The sequence below is a fragment of the Labrus mixtus genome, chromosome 2, assembly GCF_963584025.1.
Source record: "Labrus mixtus chromosome 2, fLabMix1.1, whole genome shotgun sequence".
Classification (NCBI taxonomy): Eukaryota; Metazoa; Chordata; class Actinopteri; order Labriformes; family Labridae; genus Labrus; species Labrus mixtus.
Genome location: NC_083613.1, coordinates 20947279 through 20958499, shown reverse-complemented (window position 1 = coordinate 20958499; position 11221 = coordinate 20947279). Strand labels below are relative to the sequence as shown.

The window sequence follows — 11221 nt, the reverse complement described above, 5'->3', positions numbered from 1 at the left end:
AAGGCTCCGCCCAGCTCAGCTCTCAAATCTGCTCCCTGCTGACCTGGATGATGTCATCATGACCCTCCTGTCTCTGTCACCTGCCCCCGGTGTGAGTCCTGAGCCTCAACCAGTCACTCCTCATGCTCTGTCTGCTTCATGTGCATACCTGTGTCCACACATGGCTGTGTGTTCAAGTCTGTGCTGTAAACTCTACTCTGTGTTTGTCCTTGAGTGTGTTTCCAGTGCCAGTGTGTGTTTAAATGAGCGTGTATCGAAGCGGACACAGTGGTATGACGTAGACTGCCTAAAGGCCGGGGACACTCATGAGAGATTATCTACACAAAATATTCCTGAAGGCACATCACACGCAGCTCTAGTACAAATGTCAAATGAACACATAAAATTGCTTACATATAAAAGAGAACAAAAACACCTACAGTTGTTGTGGTGAATTCCTGATGTGACTAACTGTGCTCTGTGTTGAAGGACCTTACAGCAATCGGGGTCATGAAGCCTGGACATCGAAAGAAGTTGACATCAGAGATCAGCAAGCTACCCTCCACCGACTGGCTGCTGGACCACAAGCCTGTAAGGCTCGCATGTGTTCTATATAACAACAAAAAAAGGGGCGATGTGGAGTTTTGGCAGCTGCACGCACACAAGCATACACACAGTTACTCAGAACCACAATGCAAGGAATAATACTCTGAATCTCATGTTTGTGTCTCAAATGTTTTTTAGGCCAATCTGGCAGACTGGCTGTCTCACCTGGGTCTCAGTCAGTACTATCAGGTTCTGGTGCAGAATGGGTATGAAAACATTGACTTCATCTCTGACATCAGCCTTGAGGATCTGCAAGAGATTGGCATTTCTAAACTCGGTAAGACACAGCCAAGATATTAACCTTGGAGATCAAATGAAATCCAAATTAAAAACATGTTTTTCCCACTTACCCTGAGTGGTATCATGGTAGTTTCAATTTTCCTTGACATTGGCTTTAAATAAACAACTATATTGGGTGGCTGATATTATTAGGGCAATATTAGCCTGTCCAAAACATATTTCATCAGCATATTATCTAATCCCTGTTGTACAGTCATATACGGATATGAGTGATGTAACCTGTGACAGTTAAGTTTATCTTCAATGGACGGGGTCAAGCTCCAAAGAAAAGGATCACTAACATGTAGAATAATAGTTTGTGAATACTGTGCTAGTGAATAAAACCAAATAAATCATGTACAGATATTATTTTAAGCAGCCTCAGTCCACTTTTCACTCAATCATTTATGATTCTTTTCTACATTATCCGGAAAAAAAAGACATGTTTTGATTCTTTATCTGAAATATTTTGATGTATTATTTTAGAGTTCTGTGATTCTAACTAAACACAAACGGATTCTTTACTCAATTGGCTCTCATAGCTATAACTTGCAAATTTTAATATACATTAAATCTTTGCTACTCTGATGTAATAATATTTATTTGTTTTCAGTTTTTTTGCTTGATCATCATACCCTGAAACAAATGTTCTGAGTCCTTGTACCTATCTGCACTTTAAGGATCGGGAACCTCCAGATTAGATTCCTGATCAAACCTGAAAGTTCATAAAGCAAAATTTGCATTTTTTTCCAGTAAATGTGGGTGTCAATTCAATTCCAACTTTTGAAATATAAATACTCTAAAATGTCTTACAAGAACTGGCCTCGTTGTCTTTCTACCTCTGGTAGAGCTGAATGCTTTGCACTCAGAAATGTCCTGAAGGTGTGAAAGACTGAAGGGGTCCTACGTTCACATGTTAAGGTCTTATTGTCAATTCAACCCCTTCTGTGAGAAAATATGCTCTATTATCTCAATGATCAATCTAATGCCCTCTACACATATTTGTCTACTTGGGAGCTTTAACTTTGGGGACTGCTATCAAAGCACATTCTGTAATCTTGCTTTTATTGCTGCTAAAATGTATTGCTGTTGATTGGAATGACCCCTCCCCCACCATCACTGTCTGAATGGAGGGCAGAGCTGTCAACTTATGTCCCGCTTGATTACTTTTATTACAAATGAGGGGAAAGCTGGTCACACATGACAAAATATTGGACACCTTGGTTTAATTTCATGGAGGACAACCCCTGAATGTAGTGCAGGTAATGGGGTTATCCATTATCAATTATATACTTACTGCATACATTGAAACTCTTGATGTCTACGGGGACATCTGGTGGGGAAGTGACATTATGTCAGGTGCTGCATCTGCAGAGCTGCTTGTAAGCTTTATAATGCTTTTTAATTTTTGCTTTTTTATTCTTAGTTTTGTTTTCCTCTGTCTGTGGCTGTATCCGTAGCATTGTTTTGACTGTCCTGTTTGTACATTCCACGCACATAGAACCATACCAGTAGTACTGATATTACAGTCCCTCACCCTGCCTCTCCTCAGGCCATCAGAAGAAGCTGATGTTGGGAGTGAGACGACTGAAGGAGCTACAAAGAGGAGAGAGCAGCTCTGGGCCCCCTCTGAGCCCATCCACCCCTCCTTCCAGCCCTGGTAGCAGCACAGGCTCAGAGCCTCATAGGGATGCGAGGAAGCTGAGAGAAGGTGCCCAAAGCCCGCTGGCAAAACCTCGTCCAGGTCTCACACGTTCACAAACCCCTCCCCTAACACCCACACAAACTCCACCACAAACCCCTCCACACACCCACACCCAGCAGGCCTCCCCCAGAGCTCGACCGCGTCCCTCCACCCAGATGGCAGGGATAGATTCATCAGTTCCATTGCTCCGCCTGCCTTGTGAGGAGGAGGAGCGGCGGAGAACTCACAGTTTGATTGGCTCAGAATCAGACTCTCGATACGCCACGGTGTGCCGCAGCAGCTCTGTACGTACTGCCGCCTCAAATGATGTCACTGTAAACCGCAGCCAATCATCCGTCACCCTCCGGCCCCGTCGGAAAGGACGGCCCCCAACTCCACCAAAACGGTCCTGTTCTTCCATTAAAGGGGGCGACGGGGAGGAAGAGGCACAAGGGGAGGGGCTTCTAGGGCTACCAAACTTTAGAGAGCGGCGAGCCAGTGACTGTGGAAGCCTAAGATCTCAAGAGTCAGGGGGCCTGGAGAGATCAGAGGGCTCTTCTGGGAGTGTCCGAAGCCTCGCCGCCATGCTTGAAACCTCTATGGTAGGCGGAGCCAAAACCCTGCCAAGGAATCTGGGAGGCAGCACCAATTACCTGCAGGTGGGTGTGTCCTACTCTGAGAATCATATTTTAACTCTTTTTGAACTTATATGTTTGTGTAACAGTCTTTTGACCTCCAGGTGAGTCCACCTATGCTTCGACGGCAGGAACGCGCAGGTGGTCTTGGATCTGAGGATGATGATGTCTTAAGTCGGCGCAGGACCATCAGCGGACTAGAAGCCCTTCCTGGTGACCAAACTGAAGTGTTACCCAGGCAACCAGCAAAGCCACGTCCAGAGCCCCGACCTCGCTCAACCGTGGTCTCCTCCTCAACATCCGAGATCACAGACGGCACATTGACGCTCCGAAGGAAGCCTAAACCCCTGGAAACAGATTCTGAGGCACAGGCATCCGTGGCTACCACTGTTGTCACCATGACAACCGGCACCGACACCATACGCAGAAAACAACATGTTTCTGAGCACACAGAAGGCGTTGTTCATACCAATAAGCAATTACACAGTCCCAGCAGCCAGACAGACAGTAGCGGGAAAACACAGGGTGAGCCGCAGCAGAATGGGGGCGTGGTCCTGAGGAGGAGGCCGGTGTCCGAGGTCTCTGATAGGACGGAGACAAACAGAGAGAGCTGCGAGTGGATGGAGGCCAGAAGGTCCCTGAAGCCTCCAGTGTCACCCAAACCATCCACAGTCTCCCTTAGGAAGACACAAGCTGACCCCCCGACACCAACTCGCAGGGTCCCCATACCAGGGCCAGACAGTACAGAGACGGCACAGAGCCCAGGTAAGAGACACACACGAGGAAACATACAAAGTTGATAACTTATGAACAGTTCTTGCGTTAAGTGTCAGGATTTTCTTTTTTTTACTACAGTGTATATATAGACAGCAAATCTTTTTTTAGACTTTTAAGCCATTCCGTGCAAATTTCAACAACGTGATTATTGCCTAAAAGTATTCTGATGATTTTATTTTGTAAAAAGAAAAATATGTTTGTTTTCTAGCCCTCTCACACGTGTCATCGTGTAGGAACAGATTTGAGGAGTGATATTATAGCTCAATGTCAGAAAATGCCAAATGTTACGTTTATTATGTTTGGCATTCTTCTTGATTTGACAGAACTAGAGATACAAACAATAAATATTGTCGTTATGAATATTAGTACTTACTACTCGTCTGGAGGATGTCCCAGCATCCCGGCTTTAATGAAATAATTTCTAATGAGTTCTTTTCATATAATAGCATCTTTAGGGATAAACTAGAGCTGAAATAATTAGCCATAAGCCGTCTGACAGAAAATGAATTTGTAGCTATGCTGTGATTTTCTTTTTTAATCACATTGTTGTTTCAGCTTATCACTTATAAGGATTTGCTGTTTGTCTATGCCTTCATATTAAAGTCAAAACTGTAGTTTTTTCCAATATATAATATTGATGACTCACCCTGCACTGTAGGATATGTATTAATGTTGCATCCAGTAAAAGCATGCCCTAACTTGCCCTTCCCTTTAACTCACAGGATCTATGAGAGAGTTAGCTGTTCATCATCAATGTGTGAGAGAAAGTTCTCAAATTCAATCCACATTAAAAATTCTCCCCCAATTAATTTTGGAGGATTTATTTTTTAAATCTGCAGCATTTAATGTAATATATTATATTATATCTAGGAAGTAACAATTTCATTGAGTACAATTTCATTTTCAATATTTTGTATTTCAGAAAACATTTACCTCAAAGAAAGGAGACCTATGTATAGATACATACTTTATCCTCATATATACAGTTTTGCTCAGGGTTCTGTAGGAGATTTAAAAAAAACAAGGTTGAAGTCGTATATTACTTTTGTGGGGATATTGTTAGAATAAATGCATGATAATTCAATATTATTTGCTATAGACAGCAATATTATGATTGTATTGCCATGTATTGTATATGTGACAATGCTAACTGCAGCTTTCTCTCTCTCCCTCTTTCTCTCTAAATCAGAGCCAAAGCGTGTCCCTCCTCCTGTGTCCCCCAAACCCCGCGGGCCTCCAACAGCACCTAAACCAGGCAAAGCAATAGTAGCTACAGCTGCACAGAGCCCGAGTACTGCTGCGACAAGCCCAGCTGCAGCCAGCCCCACCCCAGCCCCCAAACCCTCCTCTCCTCTCTCTGCTGCTCCTCTCCCAGCTCCTGAGACCCCCTCTGGTCCATCTCTCTCTCCAGGACTCCCTCTTACCTCCCCCTCTCCAGCCCAGAGCCCCTCCACCCCCTCCCCACACCCTGTCAAGCCTCCCCGCTCCTCCATTGCTGGTCTCTCCATTGATCTAATAGGAGGACGAGAGGCAGAAGAGGAAGAGGAAAGAAGGAGAGAGGAGGAGGATAAGAGGAGAGCAAAAGAGCACAAGAGGCACAGGGAGCAAGAGGAGGAGGAGGCGAGAAAGAGAGCAGAGGGAGAACATTTGAGAGAGGTGGAGGGTCAAGCAGAGGAAGTGGAGCAGAAGGAGGAGGTGAAACATCGGTTGGAGGAGACCAGTGCCACCTTGGCTGCAGCTGTTCAGGCTGTGGAACATAAAATCAAAGAAGAGGACACACAAAACGAGTGCGTATTCATGACATCAACCTACAGTTTATGCCTCAAAGTGTACAGTTCAAATCCAACAACAATCTCTTGGCAACACCTGTTGACATCAAAGTTGTTGGCAGGTTAATCAGATCATAGATTAGCCTTCCTTTGCACATTTTAGAGCTGAGAGCAAATTTGCTTGTTTCAGGCCTGGATTAAAGCCCTCAAACTTTTTATACAAGGCTTGGGTGGATGTGAAACTTTGTACATGAAGTTTTAAAGATTAATGCAATATTTCAACAATTTGGGAAATATGTTTTTTTACTTTCTTTCCAAGGGAATCTAAGTATTTATACCCATCTAATCTCTTGGTATAAAGATGGGATTGCATTCAACCTGATACACTTTTTTGCCCAACAAAGGGCGGGGAAAAAAATCCTGTGTTTACCAATACTACTTCTACTTTTATGATTAGGCAACAATCAAAAGAATTTGTACAAAATACACAATGCATTCCCAGCCTACTTAATTCATCTGCTATTTGATAGTAATAAGGAAAGGCTTCATCAGCAAACTCAGTCTCAGGAAGAAGATATTCTGAATTGTTGCTTGTTCTTTATTAGTTCAAGATTCAAGATTCTGTTTATTTGTGATTTGTCTCATGTATCTGCATACATAACAAAGACGAAATGGTGTTCTCCCAGCCCCAAGCAGTGTGGCAGAAAGAAAACATGGAACACATAGAAACATAAATATACCTAAAAATGGGTAGTTTCAAATAGTTTGGCTAAATATCCTTCTCGTAAATACAAACCTGATAGAACAGTCAGCTATTTAAGTCACTTTCATTCGCGTTACAATTCTGGGTCAATGGTGTTGTTTTTTGATTACAGCAAACACTCAGAACTCTACTTGCCAGAAATACAACAGAAGAGCAACAGGTGTATCTGTTTAAACCTCAGCAAAGCTAACACACACAGTAAAAGACCCTCTGTGCTTTTCAGAATAATGCTTTTAATGTGAAGCAGCAACAGAAGGACTTTGTTTGTATAAGCATGTCTTAATCAAACATGGAGAGATGTAAGTGTGCGTAAGTAGGAAATTCAGTTCCAGCATTGAAATTGTAGCCTGCACCACTACAAGTACTTTATGAATTCACTATCGTCACAGATCATTACTGAATATAAAAACTGTTCAGGGTTTTGCAGAAAAAAGGGGTTTCCCTTTAGCATTTAGCTGCTAATGAGCCTGATATTTTTCTCAGTAGATGATGGAAACTAAAAAAAAAAGAGATTAAACCGTTAATATTGGAGTCATATCCCGGAGGTATTACAAATGCAATTTCTGATCAATTATAATGTTGCTCTTAAACACTATACATCTCTAATGGTGTGGTTCCACAAACGCTTACCCTTCCCTACCAAAGTTCATAGTAACACAATTGTAACACCAAGTAAACATGCTGACAAGTGATAGCTACAAAAAAAAGAGGAATTCCTTACTGTGTCCAGATGCCACCTCAGACATCTTGGTCCAGTTCAGTTGCATTCCCATACCTCAAGCAAAACACTGTCTGCAGTAAAAAACATTCATAGAGAGCATAGTGGAAGAAGGTTGTAGCACTGAGTTGCACATGACAGAGGCAGTGCAAAAAATGCAGGTCATGTGTCATCATTAAATTGCTTTAAATCTCAAATTGAGTGAGGTGATAAAAGATTGTATTTCACAATATTCCAAGGCCCTTTGTCACTATTGTGCTAACAACCTGTACTCACTGCCCCTTAAACACCCCCCGAAAATAGCATTTGCAGGCATCCTAGAGCATTTTCAAGTTATCCTGTCGACTCCTGTGTATCTTTGTTTAAGAACATTGTGCTTATCATTAGAAAGGATCTTTAAATTGCAAATAAACAATGTGTGAAAACCCAATTCACACCCTGCATCTTTTATTTTCTGCAACGGTGTTGCCTGCCATCTTCACAATCTTCTTTTCTTTCTCTCCAACTTGCAGCGCTCTCTCCAGCAAAAAGGAGACAGTCTCCATCTTGGACGACATCGGCAGCATGTTTGACGACTTGGCAGACCAACTGGATGCAATGCTTGACTGATCTGCTTCGCATGTACAGTCTCATACAAGCCCTCTATCCCCCTCCTCTTCCTCATCATGTGTCGGTGTATGAAGAAAACTCTCTCAAGGCTTGACGCTGGCGCTCTGAGAGAGTGTTTGTATGTGTGTGTGTGTTTGAGTGCTTGTGATGTAGCCTTGTACAGAAAAAATACCGAGGAGGGAGTCTTCTTCGTCCGGTGGGGTAGCTCTAGAACGCCTCCTGATGCGAGGAGGCCGCTCCCACACAACCTCTGACCTCTGCAGCCCAGCGAATCATCACCACCTCCGAGTCTGAGACAGCTGCCTGGACCGTGAAGCACAATCATTTTCCTCATCCTTTTATCTCCTCAGACTCTGGCTAGGACAGAGATGTAAACCCAGTCAGACAGGGAGACAGACTGATAAGCATATTGCTTGCAAAAATAAGCACAACTGACTGACAGGGGGATAAGGTAGCTGGATCGATAGACAGGATGCATACAGACGAGATACCAGCGAGAGTTTTAAAAAGCACACAGAAAGACGGGCCGCTTTCTAAGTCTGTCTCACTCCTGAGATGTCAAAAAAATATGAATTTTTCCAGATTTCTCTTCTGTGTGAGTGGAGGATTGTGGTTAGCCGGAACTTCCTGACTTGTGTGTCGTCTATCTTCATGTTGTTGTTGTTGCTGCTGATGTTGTTACTGTTGCTGTTGTTGTCGTTTCGAGTGTGTGTAGTCCCTGCCGATGCTCATGTCATTGTCCTCCCACTCGTACAGTAGTTATTCTAACAATCAGAAAGATGATATAGATGTGTGTCCATGAAATTTGAGACACTAACACATTTACACATATGCAGATAAACATTTCATTGGTTGTGTATTTGCTGGTGTTCTGCTTTGTTGGTGTGTAGCTCCATCTGTGGAGACTTGCTTGGAAATGAATCTACAAATTCACATACACATAACATGCAAAGACACACTTGTACACACACACACACACACACACACACACATATACACACACTCATGAGGTGTTTCCCTTTGTCCTGCTGCAGTGAACAGTGTTTTTAAAAAAGATAATCCCATATTTCAATGCTTTATATAGTACATCCAGTATACATACATAGAGTTTATAATATTCCTGGGTATTTGAGCTGTTAGAGCTCCCTCTAGTGTTGGTTAGTGAAACTGCCTCTATTCCCCTCCCCCCTCCCCCCACGCCTCTTTTTATCTCCCTCTGTGACCTTTTTGTTAACTTTACATCGCTCTGTGCCTTGGTAGTGTTCTTTCATATATTCAAATTAAAATTGTTCATCCCTTGTTTCTTCTTTTCTTTTCCCCACTTCATACTTTTTAAAGGTTTTTTCTGGTTCCTTGTGTATATGTGTGTTGTCAGAAGTAGGTTATAGGTTGAGTTTTGTGTCCTAAACAATCAATCACCCTGTCTGCGATCCTCCTGTAACCATTGAGAAGCATTGTAAGAGCCCCCTCCCGCCCATGCAGACCCCCTGTAAGCTGTAATAAATTGGCTCTGCTCCTCCTCAGCTCCCCAGTTTTCAGTGGTCCCCCCCCCCCCCCCCCACCCCATGTAGGCCAAACAGTGGATCAAGCAACAATGTTCACCCCAATGAAGAGTCCACTTGTATTTTTATGCTCTTTGAAAACAAAGATATATTTGAGAGACAGATGGTTCTATGTGAATAATAATAATGATAATAATTATGATGATAGTTATAGATATCCGATTGAGGTGATATGATTGAGCCTGTACATTTCTGGTTGAGTTTTGGATGTGTTGTGATGGCTGTTGTGCCATGGTTGGGTTGGGTTGTGTTTCCGCTGTGACAATGCATTCCTGTACAGCTGTGATCAAAATAAATAAATGTATAAATTAAATCTTGCATCACTCTTTACGTGTGTTTCTTTTTTTTACATTTCATTCTATTTAGTATTTTACACAACACAACATTTTGGTTCCTGGCGACAGGGATTAGCTTCCTTTCAGTCGCTTTAGCTTTGTGAGGTTAAGTGATAAGGCCTGGCCATGGTTGAAACAAAAAAGAACTGTAAGACCTGTATCTACAAAGTCCAGACATCAGTTTAAGGACTACAGTTAACATTTTAGAAAGCATGCAGTGTATTCTGCAATATTATTTTAAATTCTGGGGACCATAGTAAACATAATAAATGTCATTCTGCAAACAATAGAATTTTTCAAGCCAGATTCTGATGTCTTTCAGACTCCATATGTTAGATTTATCTAAAGGGATTGATTTACATGTATTATAGCCTACAGATAAATATTCATTCATTGTTTTAAAAAAAAAAACTATAATATGGCTACCTTAATGTATTAGCAATCAGGTTAATTAGATGTAATAAACTTAAAACCCAGTTGCACTTTTGAGTTATTATCTTGTTCCCACAAGTGTTTTCCGCACAATTTATTATCTATCATGTCTATCATCACAATATCCCAACCATAGACTGTTTACCTACCTCCCCTCCGGAAAGCGCTACAGGTCTCTTAGCACCCGGACCAGTAGGTTCAGAAGAAGCTTTTACCCTCAGGCTGTCACCCTACTGAACTCCATACCCAAGTGTACTTTGCCCCCCCCCCCCCCCCCCCCCCCCCCCGGACACTGCAATACTCCTAAATTTTTGACTGTACATTTGTACTTGACTTTACATTGATCACTGCACTTCCTATACTACTTGACTGTATATATAATATCCTATTCCACTTGATATTTATTAGTATATTGTTTATAATGTTCATACTGTAACTATCTTATATCCACCAATGCTGCTCTATAATATACCAGTCTTATCTGTTATCCTCTGCACCAGCTTACCGTATTACCTTACTACCATATTGCACTATATGCCTATTCATGTTTGTACTGCACCTTTGTTGCTCTTTTGCACCTTTTTGGTTAGAACGCCAAATACATTTCGTTGTCTCTGTACTTGTACTCTGCACAGTGACAATAAAGTTGAATCTAAACTAATATATATATATTTATTTATTTTTGGACTTTTTTGGACTTAAGGGGCGCCGTAGAGCATTTTAAATGTTTTATTTTCTATCAAACATGCTGTATCAATTTGTCACTCAAAGCATAGTTTGTACCTGAAAACGTCACATCTAATCATTTAACCTTGCAGAAACTACTTTTGATTTTGCATTTAAAAACTACAACTTCCTTAAGGCTTTGACAAATAACATACTTGTAAGACTCATGGGAGATGTTGTTCTTGAATGAATAACTTGTCGCTGTTATTATCTTCCTTAAAATGACTAGTTAGTTCAAACACTAGGTTACACAAAAGGCAGCCTTATACAACCAACATATGTTCAGCAAATCCCAATAAATGTGTTCTTAAATTAAAAGAAAGAATAAAGTTAGCTGACCCGCTTGC

The 11221-nt window shown here is 41.9% G+C and overlaps 1 protein-coding gene across 6 annotated transcripts in view; it reads left to right on the top strand.

Moving 5' to 3' along the window:
• The window catches only part of LOC132988336 (caskin-1-like), a 39708-nt gene extending 30009 nt beyond the window's left edge, over window positions 1–9699 (top strand). For 5 of the 6 annotated variants that reach the window (XM_061055704.1, XM_061055688.1, XM_061055679.1 and 2 more), the window contains 6 exons: window positions 469–570; window positions 724–862; window positions 2417–3207; window positions 3288–3948; window positions 5150–5747; window positions 7723–9699. In XM_061055704.1, coding sequence (XP_060911687.1) covers window positions 469–570; window positions 724–862; window positions 2417–3207; window positions 3288–3948; window positions 5150–5747; window positions 7723–7819 — 2388 coding nt within the window. In that variant the 3' untranslated portion in view covers window positions 7820–9699. The remainder of the gene's footprint in view (window positions 1–468; window positions 571–723; window positions 863–2416; window positions 3208–3287; window positions 3949–5149; window positions 5748–7722) is intronic. The other variant, XM_061055695.1, reaches the window with a different exon arrangement.
• Window positions 9700–11221: the final 1522 nt, after the last annotated feature.